The 21,043-nt window shown below is 39.8% G+C and overlaps 1 protein-coding gene and 1 long non-coding RNA gene across 5 annotated transcripts; one reads left to right on the top strand and one right to left on the bottom strand.

Annotated features, from left to right (window-relative positions):
- Positions 1-1,097: 1,097 nt before the first annotated feature.
- Positions 1,098-20,154, bottom strand: LOC103469020 (globoside alpha-1,3-N-acetylgalactosaminyltransferase 1 (FORS blood group)). 3 transcript variants are annotated; one of them, XM_008416476.3, is made up of 11 exons: positions 20,053-20,154; positions 11,854-12,010; positions 9,064-9,096; positions 8,290-8,325; positions 5,360-5,416; positions 3,885-3,917; positions 3,674-3,808; positions 3,472-3,604; positions 2,497-2,692; positions 1,401-1,620; positions 1,098-1,325 (listed from the first exon to the last, which is right to left on the bottom strand). In XM_008416476.3, exons 2-11 carry the CDS (start codon positions 11,901-11,903, stop codon positions 1,187-1,189), a joined length of 1,032 nt encoding a protein of 343 aa, XP_008414698.2. In that variant the 5' UTR covers positions 11,904-12,010; positions 20,053-20,154; the 3' UTR covers positions 1,098-1,186. The 3 variants fall into 3 exon arrangements, with proteins under 3 accessions (XP_008414698.2, XP_008414700.2, XP_081466438.1); XM_008416478.3 differs by lacking the exons at positions 8,290-8,325; positions 9,064-9,096; XM_081610312.1 differs by lacking the exons at positions 8,290-8,325; positions 9,064-9,096; positions 20,053-20,154 and adding an exon at positions 17,075-17,097.
- LOC145552637 (uncharacterized) lies at positions 13,902-15,494 on the top strand. Of its 2 annotated transcripts, XR_014088759.1 has the most exons (3): positions 13,902-14,059; positions 15,230-15,300; positions 15,388-15,494. It is a non-coding gene; the product is annotated as an uncharacterized LOC145552637 (long non-coding RNA). The 2 variants fall into 2 exon arrangements; XR_014088758.1 differs by lacking the exon at positions 13,902-14,059 and having other exon boundaries at positions 15,132-15,300.
- Positions 20,155-21,043: the final 889 nt, after the last annotated feature.

The following is a 21,043-nucleotide window of genomic DNA, read 5'->3' as shown; positions in this document are numbered from 1 at the left end:
CTGCACAGCAGACAGAACCTCTCGATACGAGACGAACTGCAAAGATCCAAAAAAAAGCGAACAGCTGGAAATGACGGAGCTTTTTGAATCTGTGGTTCCAGGAGAGAGCAGGAGGATCCTGAGCAGAGCTGGTCAACTTCCTGCTTCCAAAGAAAGTAATCCAGTTACTTTACTTATTACTTACTTAGTTACTTCTCATAATTGCTGAATAAAGCAATACCTTTTTATTTGTCATTTAAAGTTTAATTAAATGAAATCGTTTCTTTTAGAAACTTTATTTTGCTCTTAACTTTATGTATTAAGCACAAAAAATAGGAATGCAACATTTTTTGTTGAGTATGGAAACATATGTTTATTCCACAGGGCTGCACAGTGGCGCAGCTGGTAGAGCTGTTGCCTTGCAGCAAGAAGGTTCTGGGTTCAATTCCCGGTCTGGGGTCTTTCTGCATAGAGTTTGCATGTTCTCCCTGTGCATGGTGGGTTTTCTCCAGGTACTCCGGTTTCCTCCCACAGTCCAAAAACATGACTGTCAGGTTAATTGGTCTCTCCAAATTGCGTGTGTGCATGTGTGTGTGTGCATGGTTGTATCCTGTGTGTCTCTGTGTTGCCCTGCGTCAGACTGGCGACCCGTCCAGGGTGACCCCGCCTCACCCAGTACGTCAGCTGGAGAGGAACCAGCACCTCCTGACCCCACCGAGGAACAAGGGTGTAAAGAACTCACAACTCACATAAATTAGAAGGATAAAATAAATGAATTTAAATAAAACTCCCTCCCTCTTGTATTTCTTATTATTAACATTTACATCTCTTAACAGTTGAAGTAAAACATCACATTTACATTAAACGTTGCTTGTCTGAAGTATCAGTAATCTAATGACCTTTTTCCAAATGTAGTCCGTTACTTTACTCATTTGAAAGAAGTAACCATTTTACAGTAATGTGTTCCCGTCGATCACTGATACCTGCAGAACGTTGGCATCAAGAGAAGAATCAGAACCATCAGCCGCTTAATTCACATACAAACCTCTGAGTTCTTCCAGGTTCCTTCAAACAGACTCCCAGTTAAACCAGTGAAAAAACAGAACTGATCCAGTCGGTGAGTATTGCACATGCTTGTATTGAGTCTGGGTCGGAGCAAACAGGAAGTGTCTTTGGAGCTAAACGTTGGTTAGCCCAGTACTTCAGCTCAGTTGGGTCGTATTTGGTTGTAGTCCTTTATGACTCCAGAGAATCTGATTACACGAACTTCCGAATTTCTGGCTTTGAAATCCTGCCAGAGGTACTCAGGAGACAGAACCTTACTGGGTTTGTTCAGCCACAAGTACCTGGGCACAGAGACAGGAGATGACATCACCGGATTGTAGAACCAGGCCTGGCATCTGTGTACTTTACCTGCCTACCTGTTCAAGTGGCTCTCCTCCTGCCAGGCAGCCTCAATGCCTTCCTTGGCATCGTCATCGAAGTTCTTGTGGCAGGTTTGAGCGAGTTGATGAACCTCGGCCAGGACGCCTCCGAAGGCGCCGCCGCAGTAGTAGAAGTCGCCCTCGCCAGGAGCCACGTAGGCTCTGGAGGTGGGCCGCCGTTCGTATGGGAACCTACTGCGGTCGTCTTTATAGTACCCTGAAAAAGGAGGAGGGAATTCACCTGTTAAACTCATCTGGACTTAGAGATTTGAGCTGCTGACTAACATTACAGTCAGGAAAAAACACACTGAGGGAGAAAACTGAAGGAGTTTTCACACCTGGTAGACTGGGGACCAAAATTGCAACATTTGTTACATTTTCAGCTGCTGTGGTTCTCTTTCTCACTGCATTGTATCAAATGAACCAAACTGTCTCATAAACCTGTTCTCACGCTGGCCTGTGGTGGCGCTGTACCAAGAACCACTGCAGGAAGCACTATGAAGACACTGAGGGCAACTTCCTTCTTCACAAAACAAACAAAAATGGAGTGGCATCAGATTTTAGCAGTTGTAGGGTTTCTCTTTTGTCTTCATTAAAAGACCATTTCTCCTGCTAGTGCTAGGCTAACCTGTTTGTTTTGGTTGCATTTACCCAGAATGCACTGCGCTGTAGTCCACTTCCTGCTTTTGAAGCGGTCTCTGGTCCACTTAGGGTTCTCATATGCATCATATGAATCACACCAGAGTTCACTTCAACTGAACAGAGACCGAGGTTTGTAAGCTGACCGGAGTTTGGTTATGCACTCATACCTCCTCAAATTAACTTACTTGGCAAAAAAACTAGTTTGATTAAAGTAGACTAAAAGCAGAGCTGATTTGAACCCTAAGAGTTGAGATGAAATTAAGATCCCTTAAACTGTCTACTTTGCCATTAAGGTACGACTCCTCAACCAACTAGAAACGTTCCTATCATGGTGACATTTGTTTACTGCATATTGTCCAAGACATATTTTCCCTACATGGTTAATAAAGTATATGTCTATAAATCAGGCCATCTCAAGCCCAGAATCCAGAATGAAAACTGGAAGCTGTACCTGGATGGATCACAGCCACCAGTTCTCCTAGAGACTCGGTTCCCCATCGACTGTGAAACTTTGAGTCCACATCCAAACAGAAGATGTAGTCCACATCGTTTTTGAGCATCTCCTCGATCAGGGTCTGGATGATCTCCATCCTTCTGGCTGAGATTTCCTGCCAACGTTTGGAGTTCTGCACCAAACGCACCACCAGCTGAAAGATGAGAAAGATGAAAAATGCCCTTTCAAAAGCATGCATGCATCTTGATCTTCCCAACATTTTGTCACGTTACAACCTTAAATATCAATGTATTTTATGTGATAGTACGAGATAGAGGTAACATCCATCCCCTGGTAATGGTAATCTAAGATCAACTTGTTGACATCTAAAGTAACTACCTGCCCACCACCTGCAAACTACAATCAGCTGCTCAGAACCTTGACATTGTTATGTAAATCTTATAACACAGCCTAAATGATATGATGTAATCCCTGTGAGTGTCGTTTCATGTAGAACTTGCATGTCATTGGGCCTTAATCACATTTTGGGAGGGGAAAACTATTTTTTGGCCTTTTTGTGGGCAGGTTTTCAGTGTGACATATTGAATCCAATTATATCTGTAAGATATAATCCCTATAAGTGAAGGGATTATGTGGTGTAAAAACAATGATGTGTTTTCTGCTTACATCATTGGGCGGAAGACAGTAAACAAGGCTAATGTTTGTTGTAACCTTGGGCATGAAACTATGTATCCTATTGGTGTTAACATAGTTTGTTTAAAAGAACTAAACGACCAACAAAGTCATTCGAAACCACTGGATGAGACAGTCAGTCAGGTTGAATGTGCTCCGGCGGCGCGCTCCTTTATTATTATAATACGGGAACATTGCCAATAATGGAGCGGGAAAGATACGGTATAAATCTGGTAGACTTGACAGGTATGTGCCATTTGTGATTTAAACTGTAAATTCTTCATGTTCTCCTCTGTTTACCTCTCTGCCAGCAGCCATTTTCACTTTGGGCACCTCATTCGGCTGGTCGGTGAACACATAAACCTTCACTTTGAAACCTACGAAGAAGTGCTGCTCCGCCGTCTCCAGGAAGTCCTTCAGGAACCTGATGTACCTGAACAGGAACCGCATTGATCAGAGGTGGAAGCAGACGAGAAACACTCCAGCGTGACATTACACTCACTTCCCAACAGCAAACACTGTGGCAGCAACGGTGATGTTCCTCTTTTGGTAGATACTGTCAAGCAGAACCGGCTGGAAGGTTCCCTCCCAGACGACCGGCGCCAACCAGGGCGTCACCGACACAATGTCTGTCCGACTGGGATCAGAGATCGACCATTAGGGAAACCAGAACTATGAAAAACTCAAGCGCAGCAGCAGGGAGCAATACTCACCCGTGCATGATCCTCGGCTGTGGGTACTTCAACCTGAAACACAGACAGTCAGTCAAATAAAGTTCATGCGACACATCCAGAGGATTCATCTGACACATCCGGAGGATTCATCTGACACATCCGGAGGATTCATCTGACACGTCCGGAGGATTCATCCGACACGTCCGGAGGATTCATCCGACACGTCCCGAACCAGAGGATTCATCCGACACGTCCGGAGGATTCATCCGACACGTCCGGAGGATTCATCCGACACGTCCGGAACCAGAGGATTCATCCGACACGTCCGGAGGATTCATCCGACACGTCCGGAACCAGAGGATTCATCCGACACTTCCGGAGGATTCATCCGACACTTCCGGAGGATTCATCCGACACGTCCAGAGGATTCATCCTACACATCCAGAGGATTCATCAGAGGATTCATCCGACACATCCGGAGGATTCATCCGACACATCCGGAGGATTCATCAGACACTTCCGGAGGATTCATCAGACACTTCCGGAGGATTCATCCGATACTTCCGGAGGATTCATCCGACACATCCAGAGGATTCATCAGAGGATTCATCCGACACATCCGGAGGATTCATCTGAGGATTCATCCGGCACTTCCGGAGGATTCATCCGACACATCTGGAGGATTCATCCGACACTTCCGGAGGATTCATCCGACACATCTGGAGGATTCATCCGACACTTCCGGAGGATTCATCCGACACATCCAGAGGATTCATCCAGCATTGTAGAGAGCATCAACCCTTTACCAGGGTTGATGCTGGTCAAGGGCCTTGCATTCAGACAAAAAGCGAGACGAAGAAAATGACGCAGAGAACATTGCTATGAACCAACATTTGGCCTGAACTTCCTCAGCTCCTTTTCAGAAGTATTTCAAATGTTTCTTCTTTATACAACTGTGATGCTCATTCTGGTTCCCTCCTGAACAGCTCAACTGAATCATCTTTTTTTAATCAAGGGTAAAAGTAGTTCCAGTAAAAAGCCAGAAGAGGACAGTGTTTCCAAACTGTTCCAGGTTTTATCTGTGTTCTGATACTGCATGTTTAAAACTAGAGAGGAATGTGAAGGAACAACAAAGCCTCCCTTTATAGGAGTGAACATCATCCATAAGCTGCAGAAACACTTTTCATTCAAGCTGAAGCGCAGAACTCGCCATTATTTGGTTTTATGACAGATTGCAGATAAAATAGCTCGGATTCATGGAGAGAAAAATGGCAAGAAGAAAAAACGCTGGAGTTAATTTGGTAGATAAGCAACTATATTTAGGTACAAAGGTTGTAGAGTGAAGCATGCAAAGGCCAAAGGAAAACTTACGAGGAACTGTTGATCATTTTAAACAACAACAGAGTCTGAATCACTGGAAAGATGAAAACTCTACAAACAGCTGATGAATGATTTAAAGGAAACAGAGGCAAGCTGAAGACGGTAATTTCTACGTCAGGAAATGTACGTCTTACCCATCGGTTATCACCAGGTGTAGGTCAGGACTCCTGAAGAGATGTCCATTCTCAGATCTGTACAACATGCACAAACATCAACACCAAGGTCAGGTAGAGGACAAGCTGACGGCTGAAACCTGCGTGATATTTGAAATGGACCTGATGGGGATAAGTTTAGCTGCTTCCAAACTAAGTTTGAGCAGACTTTTAAAATACGAATTAGGCGTTTTTCAACACAAAGCATAATTTTGTCTGATTTTGATGCTACGCTTGGCTGTACTAAACAAGAACAAAGCTTTATGTGGTTAACAAACAGGATTAATGACAAGTCAAGCCATTGGTCAACAAGTCAAACAATCCATCAGCTTTACAGCTCAACAAAACATCCATTTGCTCTCACAACTCAGATGACCTCAGCTATTGTTGCTAGCGTTGCTCAGTCAACTCGTCCATCAACACACTCTAGGAAACTGAGCACCTGAATTCCTCTCCTGTTCCCCAAAGTCGTCTCACTTCTCATCCAAAAGGTTTCTTCAGTTCTTATCATTTATTTTTAATACAACAAACACTTTTATAAGCTTCTTCAACAAAACAACAACAGATTGCAGTGTCAGACTTGAAATAAATACAAGGAAAATTCAAGACTCTTCAAGTCTCTGTGAGGTCTCGCCTGGAACGTTAACTGGAGATCGGCACCAGCACCTCCCAACCCCACTAAGGGAAAAGGGTGTTAGAAAATGGATGGATGGTCTCTGTGAGGATTTGTGTGTTTTCTGAAAACCAACATTAAGCAAAGGCTTTGGCATCATGAACCCTCTACAGAGAACCGTCGACTCTCGTCGGCTGATGTTCTGTCCATCTAGAACAATGACCTGGAGCGACTTGAACAATCACAGGAGCAGTTTTGAAAATAAAAGACGTTTCTAGTCTGTTCAGTTTTATTTGAATTAACCAGAAAGGAAGGTCTTCCAAAGCACACAGTTTAAAGGTGAGAGGTAATCCCTGAGAAAACAGGCTCTGATGCTTCTGATCCCCCTCCACCCTCTAGACAAACCTGGTTTATTAAAGGTGTGGAGATGGAGACCGGACTGAACTTTGACTGACCTGAGCAAAGCAGATCTTTCTGAGTCTGAAACCACTAAACCCAGCAGGTTACCATCCGGTCAGGTGGACGGTATCCCGATCTGACATGGCGCTCTTTTCTGCCGAGGATCTGGTGGGTTTACTGTTCCAGCGAAAGCCAGCTTCAGTGAAATTCCCCCAAAAAACTTCTCATTAGAGGAAATGCTTCTCTCTAGTCAAAACATGCTTTAAGTTCTAATTAATCCATCTACGATTTTGTGATTTTTGCTATCAAATCAGTGATTTTGTGGGTTTAATTTAAAATTATTTGCAAGAAATTCTGCAAAATATCATTAAACCTCTTTCAAAATCTACATACAAACCTGACTTGTGAACCTACTTGAGTTTAATAAAATATCTGAAGGTTTTGGTGTGGATCTGTTGCCACACTGGAATTACAAGCACCACTCCAGCCAAAGTTTTGAAATCAGGGAGCTTTTCTCCAACTGAAGTGAACAGAAGTCGGTAAAACTCTTTGAACGAGGAGCAGCGGATAAAAATCCCGCAGCGTATCCGCTCATTCTGCGGACGAGGTTTAGCTGCATCAGGCGCAGTCAGATGGGAATTTTATTTTGATTCATTTAGTTACTCACACCCTGCGTGCAAAGCTCAAAACGTCTGCTCTAAGTGGTCTGGGGAGTGAATGATTAATCAAATTAATCATGATTAATCGATTAGTGAGCTAATTGTCAACTAATTTAATAAGTGATTAATCATTAACTGGAGTAAAAGGATTAAAAACAGAGAGCAGCAATTAAGACAAAACTGTACAAAAAAACATTTTGTATTTAAGATGAATTTTTTTTTTCAAATACTGTAAAATTTGTCACATTTGCTGTAAGTGATTACATGAACAATATGTTGAATCTGCTATCTTTTTAAACTGATTAATCGATTAATCATCATCATAATTAATAGAATCATTGATTACTAAAATGATCAATTTCTCAAATTGGCAGCTGGCCTTCAGATTTTTTCATCACTGATTAAAAATCCGGTAAGAATCAACACCAATTATATCTTACAATTTGCAATAAACTCACAATTATGCATTAGGAAAAAAAAATGTGGGGATTTGTTGGTTTTCTGCTAATTTCACGTAAAACTGGAGGAACTGTTTAGTTGTTGTTGGCACTTACTGAACCCTCTACAGCAAATCGCTAAATATTTGAAATATTTGGGTTTAAAGCTGACTGAGACAATACATGGAAGTGAAAAGAGGAAAAAAAATCTGACGGTGCTGCAGCTCCATCTCCTTCCTTTAGTGGAAAATAACAGATTTTGCCAACATCTGCAAAATAAATGCTCTCCTTTCAGCGAACCCGTCCCTGCTGCACAAACAAACCCCAGCAGGTCGGGCTTCATGAGACGGTGGACAGTCAGGAAACACATCCTGAGGAACAACTCACTCATTCATCATCTCACACCAACATCACTGGAGATGAGATGTTATTTTTATCTGGATCAGACGTAAATAGGTGCAAAGTTTCTCAAACTTGTCTGCATACTGCAACTTCCCAAATATGTTACCTAAATTAGACATTTGCTGTCCCAAAGTGACCCAGAAAACCTGACCAACGCACCAAACTGAACCGAAGTGAGGAAACTACTTTTGATGTGACCGGTCAGAACCAAACCACCGGTTCCCCTCCACCGTTTGCACAACCAGCAGATAAGGAAGAACCCTGGGGAAGTTCTGGCTCTGGACGTGTTTACGTCCTTTGGCTGGAGAGCTTTGCATCGGCTCGGTCGTCAGGGAAACACCTGTGCCGTTCTCAGAACAAAGGTCGCCTCTAAGGCTGCGCCCAGCAGTGGCTGCTACTCACCGGCCTTCTGAAGAACCACAGAGGTTTTCCCTGAAGCTGCAGAAACAAAAACATGCAATAAGAAGAAGTTTAAAACTTCCCTTTGTTACACTGAAAGCTGATATGAAGCTGAAAGGAGAGGCTGCAGTGGAGGAGAGTTAGAAACCTGTCCAGCGTTGCCAGGTGATGCAGATGAATCCCTGCTTCAACTATACAAAACGGATCTGAGAGTTCATGTTGTTTATTGGAGACTCCCACCATAGAAACTATTTAAACTCGGTTTTCCTTTTTTTTTTCTTAAGATTAATTAAAAATAAACTCAAGAAATATCAGTTCAGCCAGTAAAGCTTTTCATATAGAGTTGGGTGCACTGCAGAAAACACAAAGTATTACCAAGTAATTTGGATCTAGTTTCTTAGTACACATTAAATAGGACAAAACTTCCTTAAAAGTAACTTTTTACCAAGATATAGTAAATAAATCCTTAATACTGACTAAAAATACTTGTTCCATTGGCAGATTATCTTACTTATGATTATAAAAGTACCTTTTTAGTCAATTACAGTGAATAATACAATTGCATATCGTTAGAAAACAATAAAAAAAAATATGAAGATTTAAAGGAATTTACAGCCAAATTTATACAAAAATAAAATCAATGATGACTGTGTATAAATACAATATGTCTCAATTCAGAGACAGAATGGATTTCTGCATGTTGAGACCAAAAGGGAAGAAAAGAGAAAAATTCAGGGCAGAAAACAGGAGAAACAGGGATTGTGGGTAAGGAAGTACCTGTAGATCGGGTCCAGGTAGACAAACATCACTCTGGGTTCAACCACAAACAGGGAAACAGGGATCAGAAACCAGCAATGGGAAAACTGATGATGGGAAGCATGAAATCTTTGTTTTTTATCACGTGAATGAAGCCATAGGAGCCTCCAAACCAGGACAGGACCTCATTAACAGACATGAACATTTTTCTACACGGCGAGACACAAAAACAGGAAATGCTTCAAATGTGCAGCTGGAGCTGCAGTTTTCCACCAACAGGATGAAACACCAGATACACATATTAGCTTAACGTGATTTTACTTATTTTTAATCATATTAGACAAAGTTCCTGCACAGCTGTTGGTTTTGACCGCATTGTGTCAATCCAAAAAGTTGCGCATTAAAAAAACATAAAGTACATTTATATGTATAGCGAAATAATCAGCTGATCTGAAAACATCTGAGTTCATTTGAGTCCAGTTTTTTACAGTGCAACTCGCCAGAGGAAAAGCGCCTTAAATGGTTCGGTTCCTACTCATTCGTGTACTTTTCTTTGGGGAAGTGAAAAGCTTGCGATCGAATGTCATTTGCTTTTTCCTGTTACTCGTGTTCAGACAAGAAAAAACGCTTTCAGGTTGTCTGACTCCTCTGCTTTAAGTAGACTGCAGGGAACTGAAGTGAGAGACACATATAGGCACCCTTATGACAAGATTTAAATCGGTAGAGTGATTTATGACCCTAATCATTTATTGCTTTTGATTTCCAGTGACAGGTGTTCACCTCCCCCCCCCTCCCCCTTATTCCAGATGTGCCCCACCCCAGTTAAATAAACATTCCTTTGACAGTTGTTCATCCCCAAATATAAACATTCCCATCTTAGGGAACTTTTTCCCGCCTCTTTGAATTAGCCAACAGAACCAGGTATCAGCAGTGAAACATTTCTCTCTGGCAGGTGCAAAGTGGACCCAGCACAGGACATCTGCTGGTGAGTGATTTAAAGTACAGCACAGTCACAAAGGGGAGGGTTGATGGCCCTGGTGCTCAGTGTGGGAACTCAGAGGGAATTAAAGTTCAACACATTTTAAGTCTCGTTTGTAATTTCCTTCATGCAATCAAAAAAAAACTGAATCTATAAGAACTAAACTCTAAATGTTCCTCATTTGTACATGTATGTCTTAAGTGTATGAGACAGATAGTAAACATGTCTACATGAGGCTACTCAAATTTAGCTTTTAGCTTTCTGCAGTTAAAGTGAGAGACAAACTAAAATCACTTCCTTTCCTCACATCATTGTGAAGCTTCCAGGCTTCGCTCTTCAGTCTTTTTCCTGCTGTTGAATCAACACTGATCTCCCCACTGCTTCATGCTTTCTCCAAAATAGTAAAGGTTGGTTTAAATACAGGGCTGCACAGTGGCGCAGTTGGTAGCGCTGTTGCCTTGCAGCAAGAAGGTTCTGGGTTCGATTCCCGGCCCCGGTCTTTCTGCATAGAATTTGCATGTTCTCCCTGTGCATGGTGGGTTTTCTCCAGGTACTCCGGTTTCCTCCCACAGTCCAACAACATGACTGTCAGGTTAATTGGCCTCTCTAAATTGCTCCTAGGTGTGAGTGTGTGTGTGCATGGTTGTGTGTCTCTGTGTGTCTCTGTGTTGCCCTGCGACAGACTGGCAACCTGTCCAGGTGACCCCGCCTCTCACCTGGAACGTTAGCTGGAGAGGAACCAGCGACCCTCCCAACCCCACCAAGGGACAAGGGTGTAAAGAAAATGGATGGATGGTTTAAATACATTTGAAACTTATAGATTTTATTCTGTAACACCTGCTAATGTGATACATGTCAGTAAAAGTTCCTCATCTGTACATTTATTTCGTAAGAAAATGTGACTAAACAGGGCTAAGTGAGGCTACTGATATTCAACTTTCAGCTTTCCCCAAAGTTGAAAGTAGTTTTTTTACACTGCACAACCAAACTCCAAGAGTTGCTCACAAGATGGGAAATTGTTTTACCTTTAAAATTATCCACAACTTTTGACCTTGACTTATACGCCGTATGTTCCTCTGTCTTAGTGATGCTTTCTTTCCATCCATTATCGTACACGTGTGTTCACTAACAAAATACAGTCACCTGTAGCTGTTGAAGGTTCCATTTCTAAAGCGTATAAATGATCAATGTGAACCATCAGTCTGTATTAAAATATTTAATACAATTCATATCATTTATTTAGATTTAATGTTTTGATGTGAGCACTTGGATTTGTATCAATTTATTGAATGATACTCTATGTAGATATTTATCAAACTGAATGGCCATTCAGGTTTTATACATTTTTCTTTTTTCTTTCAATGTTTGTTGCACAAATGTAAATATATGTTGGCTATCAACCAACCACTCAATCAGTGAATTTGTGTTTTTTCCTTAAATATCCCCTCTCACAGAAACTTACTTACATCTTCTGACCAACTTATAATAATGACTGAGACACTCAAAGCAATAAAAATTGTAGTTCTCTGAAAGATATTTTCTCCTTTTCAGGGAGCTTAAATTGTATGAAAAAAAATATACTATGAAAATATTCAATTTGCAGAATCCTGATGATAAAACTTCAATTGTGAACTGAATGATTAGATTACAATTAGACACAAAAGAATCAACTGTTAATTAGTAAATCATACTATGGAAATGACTATCAGAGCTATAATTTTTATTGCTTTGAGTATCATGTAAAAGTTTTCCGAAGTACATCACACTTGAGGTTCAACATTCGATGCAGCACACACACACACACACACACACACACACACTGCAGTACTCACCCCAACACCACAACCAGAAACAGAAGCACCGCCACAAGCTTTAGGTTCATCGTCTTCAGAGGAGTCCAACAGAGTCTGTTCTGACGTCCTAAACTTCAAATCCAGCAGATTCTGAAAGACGCTCCTCTATTGCAGGTCTTTAAGCTTCACTGGATTCCTGTGTAAAGAGACCAGGAGATGTTTAGATACTGCTGACTCGGACAGAGAGTGAGCGGAGAACAAACAGTGGTGAGAGAGAGAGAGACGGAGGGAAAGAGAGAGACGGAGGGAAAGAGAGAGATGGGGAGGAGGTTGGCTGGTAGCGATAGGCAGTAAGAGTCACTCCCTGTTACTGTTTGTTAATGCCTGCAGATACAAAAAGCCTTCAGGTGAGGTCCAGTTTTAACGAATAACCTGATTTTTTTCCAGGTGAAGCCCAGGTGTAATTAAACACCTGTGCAACTTGTTTGTCCTCTTAATTATTCATCCTCTTGAAATGTCCTGCTGGGGTTTTTCTGCCCCGATGTTATTCTGAAGCCCCATAAATGTCCAGACTGTTAGCTTAGCAGCTAATAGTCACACCAAAGTGTTTAGGTGAAAAAACGAGAACTCTCCATATAAAAACAGGTGCAGACAGAAACCAGACAGTTTGAGTTAACGATAGACTCCTGAAACTACACTTCTGTGATTCCATCACCATAAAATACGAAGCATTTCCTTTCTGACACCAACATGCAAACAGTGTGAACAGGACGTCTAACGTGTACAAACCTAAATCACTAAATTAACTGTAGTGCTCACCTGGAGGCTGAAGACCACAAAGCATCAGTCAGTTTGACTTTAGCATTTTAGTTTGACTTCAGAGCAAACTATATAAAAAGTCAGATCAGCTCAGCATCTGATCAATATCTTGATCAGACAAAACACTCTGTTCACAAGTGTGACCGGTGGATTTCTGCGTTGTGTGGTGATCAGACAAACCACAAGACATCAAGTCTGGGTTTGGAGGGTCTCCGTTTATTTAATCTGTCAATCGGGAGATATTAGCATTAGCACCTAGCATGTGCTCCAGTTCTCCAACCCGATCTATACAAAATAATAGTTAGCATGCATCAAATGATATAAAGGTGTAATAGCAACTCAAATGAAACTATCCAAACACTTATCATTAATACAGAAGGAAAAATAAACATTTGAACAATATAAATGAAAGGATTACAATAGATTATAAAACTTGCCTCTCCCCAGTGGAACGAATAACAAAAAGGGGAGAGGAAATTAATAACTTAATATTTATAATAGTGCTGGAGGACCCTGAACAAAAGAAGAAGAAAATAAGGCGGAGTTGGAGGACCAAACCCCTTGTAGTAGACACAGAGGAACACAGCAACAGTCAAGTAGAAGCAGACAAATACATAAAAGAACACATTTTGTGGAAATATAAAACTATTAATATAGACCCAGTTACATTCATCCCCCTAGATTTACACAAAATTATAAAACCATAAGGAAAACAGACAAACAAACAAACAAAAACCATTCAACACAGGCCAAAAATCACCTGTGTTGATATTTTAGTAATATGAAATAAATTTTAAAATAAATAAATAAATAAATAAATTTTAGTAATATGAAATAAATTAATTTCATATCACGTCGGGGTCACCAATGTGGAAGTCAGCAGAAAAAGACGAAAAAGATTTGAGTCTTGTTTAATTCTCAATGTCTTCCAACATAAAACCAAAAATGGAATGAACCACAACCGTTGGTCACTTCACACCTCACCTTCTCTCCTTCAAAATAAAAGCATACATTCTGGTGTGAAATATATACATTGTATCCGCCACAAGGGGTACGTTTTGGGTTTTTTTTAAATTGCAATGGCAAAGACAAGCTTTTATTTTGTTGTTAATTCAACAAGATATCTCCCGGCACATAACTTTTTCAGTTACCAGTAGTGGCGGTAATGTACACATGGCAACGCTAAGATGATTTCACAAAAAGTTCGATAATCAATGCAGAAAACGGTTCCAGTGCAGCCATTGCTTATTGTTTAGGAGTGGTTTGTTTTTATGCCGGTGTTCTGTCAGATAGCCATACATGTCAGAATAGCATACATGTAGTAAGTGCGCATGCGCACGCATGCGCATTCTGCAGGAGGTCTGCGATATCGAGAGGAGCCGTCAGCTCGTCATACGCGAGAAGAAAAAACAAGACCTAATAAAAAGTAAGTAAATAAATCAAATTTAATGCTGCTGCAGCTGCAGTAAACTACAAAACAAGCCCCGTTTAAATTCACGTTCCCCAGTTCATTGATATTTTTGGGTTGGATAACACGTCTGCTAGCTTGGATACAGTGATGGCTTTCCAGATAGGGCTTCGACACATAGGTTTACTTATTAGGATTACTTAAAACTCTTAAATGTTGAATTTGAATTATTTGTTTATTTTTTTTACTTTCCTTATCGTTTTTTTTCTTCACGCTACCAGACTGTACAGGCAGAAACCGTGTTGATATGGGTATTACCCACACTGAAACTGGGGCAAAACCAGTGTTTCACCTTCGAAATAAATCTTTATCTTTATTAATGTATATGAAAAGCATTCATGTTAAGTTTGTTTTTATATGTGCTTCACATTTACATATATTAAGATTTTGCAAATTGAGGTTGCTTTTGGAACATGAAGGCTTTTCTGGTTAACAGATCACATACCCGAGTACAGCCCCTGGGTTATGTAGCCAACAGTCACTATCTGTGTGACTTTTGCCTCAATTAATAAAAGACAGGAGATGTTCTTGAGTCACTTGAAGTCCCTGTGTCCACCATGCGTTGCCAGGAAGGACATGGTGTCCACCAGTGTTGTCAATAAAAATTGGGATCTGTCAATTGCATTTAAACTCGCTGTTGCGTTTTCTGCAGTATTTCAAGAATTGCATTGTTGGATGTACATTCATAAACATGTAGATTAGAAGGTTTTTTTTTGTGAATGTTCGGAGATTTATAGCTTTGGACAGCTATGATTCTAAGAAGTTTTTGGTCAGAACACAAAAAATTATATTAATGTTGGGTATAAAGAACCAGTTCCCCTGTTCAGGGAACTGTGGAAGTCTGTGTGAAACCTGTTGATCAGTTTTTGTTAATATTCTAACAATCAAAAACACAAGATGGCTTAGGAGCATATCACAGAATTTCTCATTCCAAAAAGAACAAATTTTCCCATAGGCCATGTAGGAACAGTCCAAAGCATTAAAAAATCCAAAGATATATGAAATACTAAATTGCAGTACTTGCTGTTATGTACAAGTAGAACATTATGGCTTGTCAACAGAATATAAAGAGATAGTACTTGACTATTTTTGGTAAAGTACACTCAAAATGCCTTTATTTGTTCCCAGACAAGGTGGAAGAGTACTGTGTGGCATGCAACATGCTTCATTATAATGCAACAGAGAACATCATTGACATGGTAAACAATTAAACTGTACAATTTAACACTTCAAACACATTACACTTGCTAACTCATAACTGTTTTCTTTTTCTGTCCACTTCACAGATACAGTGTGACTACTGCTCAAGGTGGACACACAAAGAATGTGCCACAGACATGGGTGACATGTTCAAATGTGAAAAGTGTAACATCAATTAAACAGTTTTACCCCATCAGTGATAGTGTGGATTATTAAAAATACAGAAGTAAAATGTTCTATGTTAAATATATTGCATTATACAACTGATGTCATTGGTATTAATCAAGAAGTTACATAGTCGCTAACAACAAAGTGTATGACAATCAGACAGGTTAACTGAGAAATCAGGATGTCATACAGTAGCTAATAATAAAGTGTATGTCAATCAGACAGGTTAACTAATAAATCAGGATGTCATACAGTAGCTAATAATAAAGTGTATGTCAATCAGACAGGTTAACTAATAAATCAGGATGTCATACAGTAGCTAATAATAAAGTGTATGTCAATCAGACAGGTTAACTGAGAAATCAGGATGTCATACAGTAGCTAATAAGTGTATGTCAATCAGACAGGTTAACTGAGAAATCAGGATGTCATACAGTAGCTAATAAGTGTATGTCAATCAGACAGGTTAACTGAGAAATCAGGATGTCATACAGTAGCTAATAATAAAGTGTATGACAATCAGACAGGTTAACTAATAAATCAGGATGTCATACAGTAGCTAATAAAGTGTATGACAATCAGACAGGTTAACTGAGAAATCAGGAAGTCATACAGTCGCTAATAACAAAGTGTTATTACATTAGCAGCTGTATGACGGTCTAACACTGACTTAATAAAGATGATTAAATATAAAATATGGTGATCATAGCGTACAGTTGTCTGACAGAAATAGCTGTCAGTTTGTCCTACGTGTATCGCGATCTGACAACGTATGATGATCCGACAGATATAGCCATCAGATTGTCATACGCGTATGACAATCTGACAACGCATGGCTATCTGACAGAACACCGTCTTCATCCACTGTAAATGATTTTTCTTTGGCGTCTTAATTCATTTCCAGTATCGCTACATATAAAACAACAACCGTATTTTATTTTTATTTAGATGGCAAAGTCAAACTCCAACGCTGTTGATTTTCTATTAATTCCATTTAGCATTTTTTAGATTTAGGTTTTAAAAACGGACAAACAACAACAACAACAACAACAACAAAAACCCACATGCTTGTGTGACCGGTGGATTTCTGCGTTGTTGTGTGTTGAGTGGTGATCAGACAAACCACAAGACATCAAGTCTGGGTTTGGAGGGTCTCCGTTTATTTAATCTGTTTTAATCGGGAGATATTAGCATTAGCACCTAGCATGTGCTCCAGTTCTCCAACCCGATCTATACAAAATAATAGTTAGTGTAACCTCGGTAATCGCGATCGATCAGTTCGAATCAGTTCTGCGTTGTGTTAAATAAGGGCCAGGAGACAGGATGAGATGAAACGTCGGTTATTGATCATGAATCAGCTTCATCACAGCGGGTTCAGCACCTCGCGCCCATCTCTCATGAACTGGCCAACAGCCGTATTTAATACATTAATATTAGACAGAAATACAAAGAAATAAAAAAATATGTACCCGTGTGAAACAGAATATGGACTGATCATGAATCAGCTTCACCACAGCGGGTTCAGCACCTTACGAGGAACAGCATTTCATGTTAGCAACAAACTAACATAGCATTTTACTGGAGCGTTAGACTCAGTGAACCTACCTCGCGCCCATCTCTCATGGCAACGAGATGTCTATGTTCACTATATTTAATCCTGCCAACCACCAAGAGGGGGTGCTGTTTCACCCATTACACCAGACGAGGAGAAGCGGCATTCAGTTTCTACGCACCACAGATTTGGAACAAACTTCCAGAAAACTGTAAAACAGCTGAAACACTGGGTGCCTTTGAATCTCAACTTAAAACTCACCTGTTTAGAGTTGCTTATGGCTAAATTAGGGTTAGAGTGCCGGTTTTGATGTCTTCCATCTTTTTATGTCTTTAATGTTTTTAATTTCTTCTTCTTTCTTTTCGACGTTTTAATGATGTAATGTTTTTTGTTTTTTTGTTTTTATTTTTATTTTGTTTTTTATTTATTTATTTTTTAAATCTCTCTCTTTCTCACTGATTATTTCTGTTTTTATTTTAATTATGTAAAGCACTTTGAAATGCCTTGCTGCTGAAATGTGCTATACAAATAAAATTTGATTGATTGATTGATTGATTACACATGAACCCAAACTTGGAAGTAATGACAAGTGGAATTCAATACAATATTAACTATGTTACATTAGCATGCATCAAATGATATAAAGGTGTAATAGCAACTCAAATGAAAATATCCAAACACTTATCATTAATACAGAAGGAAAAATAAACATTTGAACAATATAAATGAAAGGATTACAATAGATTATAAAACTTGCCTCTCCCCAGTGGAACGAATAACAAAAAGGGGAGAGGAAATTAATAACTTAATATTTATAATAGTCCTGGAGGACCCTGAACAAAAGAAGAAGAAAATAAGGCGGAGTTGGAGGACCAAACCTCTTATAGTAGACACAGAGGAACACAGCAACAGTCAAGTAGAAGCAGACAAATACATAAAATAACAAATTTTGTGGAAATATAAAACTATTAATATAGACCCAGTTACATTCATCCCCCTAGATTTACACAAAATTATAAAACCATAAGGAAAACAGACAAACAAACAAACAAAAACCATTCAACACAGGCCAAATATCACCACAGCCAACTGACAAAGTCGGCAGAAGAGCCATCTAGTAAAAGATTAAGAGGTGACAGAAACCTATCAGACAGGATGCGGTGCCCTATACACCACACCGTTTTGGCCAACGACAATATTCAGAAATAAAATTGTACACATGCCATCCACGTACTCAACAAAACACTTGCCCAGAAGCATAACAATCAGGTGACCAAAGATGAAGTACTGGGAAAAACAAACAAACAAAAGAAGAAGAAAATAAGGCGGAGTTGGAGGACCAAACCTCTTATAGTAGACACAGAGGAACACAGCAACAGTCAAGTAGAAGCAGACAAATACATAAAATAACACATTTTGTGGAAATATAAAACTATTAATATAGACCCAGTTACACTTGTTTTGTTTTTGCAATTTTATTTTGAAACGAAAAAAACCAATAAACGAACCATACATGGATTCAAGAAACATAAAAACTATCAATACACTTTTGATTTTCACATCTACTGAACCTCTCAGGAGTCAGCCTGGGGTTGTTGAGTGGGTCACATTTTTTTTAAATTCCCTTCTCACCCTCCGCGGATGGTCTCTCTCTCTCTCTCTCTCTCTCTCTCTCTCCCTCCCTCCCTCCCTGAGAGCTTGATATTTCTCCTCCAGTATCTTGGCTGTGCCTAGAACTGCACATTTCTGGACTGAGATGTCTGATGTTGTTCCTGGGACCTGTTTGAGCCACTGCTCCAGTTTGGGGGTGACTGTCTGCCCCGAGGGCCCCGATGACCACAGGCACCACTGTGGTCTTCACCTTCCAGGCCTTTTCCAGTTCCTCCCTGAGGCCCTGGTACTTCTCCAGTTTCTCCTGCTCCTTTTTCCTGATGTTGTAGTCACTTGGTATTGCTACATCCACCATAACGGCTTTCCTCTGTTCTTTATCCACCACCACAATGTCCGGTTGGTTCTCCATCACCATTCTGTCTGTCTGGATCTGGACGTCCCACAGGATCTTAGCTCGGTCGTTCTCCACCACCTTTGGGGTTGTCCCCCACTTTGATCTTCCAGTCCATATTCTGCACAGATGTTCCTGTACACTATGCCCGCCACTTGGTTATGTCGTTCCATGTACGCTTTCCCTGCCAGCATCTTGCACCCTGCTGTTATGTTATGTGCTGGACTGTCTCCTTGAACAACCTACACCTTGGGTCTTGTCTGATGTGGTAGATCTGAGCCTCTATGGCTCTGGTGTTATATATATATATATATATATATATATATATATATATATATATATATATATATATATATATATATATATATATATATATATACAGGAACAACATCAGACATCTCAGTCCAGAAATGTGCAGTTCTAGGCACAGCCAAGATACTGCGCAGAACCCTCAAGCTCCCAGGCCTCTGGTAGAGGACCCGAGCTCAGAGGATGAAACAGACCACCCGCGGAGGGTGAGAAGGGAATTTTTTTTTTTTTTACATATATATATATATATATATATATATATATATAAGATGTTTTTACTAAAATCTTATAGATTTCTTTTATTGGCTTTTGCTACTAAGCAACGCTGCAACATTACTCGATTAATTATCAGAATAATCGACGCGGTTACTAAAATAAAAAACAGGTTTCTAAGGTTGCTTTGTTAACCAAAAATACTCATGAACGTTAAAATAGATGCATGTTAAAACAAATTATTGATAGAAATGTATCTGCTGTGGGTTTAAATTATTTATAGTTCAGGGGGAGTTTTCTTCTGCATGGCGCGTCCCGCAGCGGTTGCCATGGTGACGTAACTCCGCAAATGTTAGCTTCTCACCTTAGCTAAAGAAACAACACCTCTCTCAGGTGGGCTGAACCGGAAATCACGGTGAGACTCGCTAACCATCCCCACCCCGCTCTTTGACCTGCTGTTAAATCAGCTGATGTAAACACCGAAGAAGAAGTCAGACCCAAACTCACCTGTCCGCGTCCAGACATCTGATTGTTTCTTGTTGACCACACGCTCCGCCCCCTGAAGCCCAATTGATAATGGGGGTAGGGGGGATTCAAAAGGGCGGGGCAATCAATCAAGAGGCGAAGCGTGAGTACGTCAGCGTGTCCGCCATATTGAGAGTGGCATTTTTGTTGACGCACAGAGAAACTGCGACACAAAACTACGGTGGTGCATTGGGGTTAATGTAGATAGAAAAGTACATTTAGATAGAGGAGTACAAAAAAACCAAAACATTTTGAGATTATTTCAGAACATTTCTGGACAAAACTAGAACATTTCTGAGTTTGAAAAGTAGAAAAATGTTAGAAAAACCTCAGAAATTTTGAGATTAATTTTTTTATTCTTTCTTTTTTTTTTTTTTTTTTTTTTACAAAGAATTTGGGCATTTCAGAAAATTTCTAAAATTTGAAAATGTTCAAGTCTTGGAAATCAGAAATTTCCATGTTTTTTTCTAGAAAATTCCTGAAATTCTTTTTGAGTTTTTTTTTCTTGCAGTATTTTTAACTTTCCAAACTGAGAAAATATTTTTTTTTCTAGGAAATTTCAGAGAATTTATTAATCTAAAATGTCAGATTTTTTTCAAGCACATTTTTGACACTTTAAGCTGAGAAATTTCCTTGATCTTTTAGAAAATTTCGCATATATTTTTTTTTCTAGAAAATTTCTGAAATTAATCTCAAAATCTATAGGGTCTTTTTTGGCAGAAATGTACTCTTTTACTTTCTTTTTTCTTTCTACAATTGCCCTAATATGCCGTTGTACAGAATACTTTTGATCCACGGTTATAGATCCTGCCTGAGATTGTGAGTTTAATATATAAAAACAAGCAATACCCAAAATACAGGCTATTAAAAACTTCTGATAGATTGACCTACAAGTTTGTTTGTGATTGGAAAAGACAAGGATATGTAACATAAATGTTGTCAATCTGCAACAAAATAAATGTAACTACTCTTA

This window comes from Poecilia reticulata, chromosome 8 (genome assembly GCF_904066995.2).
Source record: "Poecilia reticulata chromosome 8, P_reticulata-male-v2, whole genome shotgun sequence".
Classification (NCBI taxonomy): Eukaryota; Metazoa; Chordata; class Actinopteri; order Cyprinodontiformes; family Poeciliidae; genus Poecilia; species Poecilia reticulata.
The sequence above is the reverse complement of the archived record's forward strand: the minus strand, read 5'-3'. Positions and strand labels throughout refer to the sequence as shown.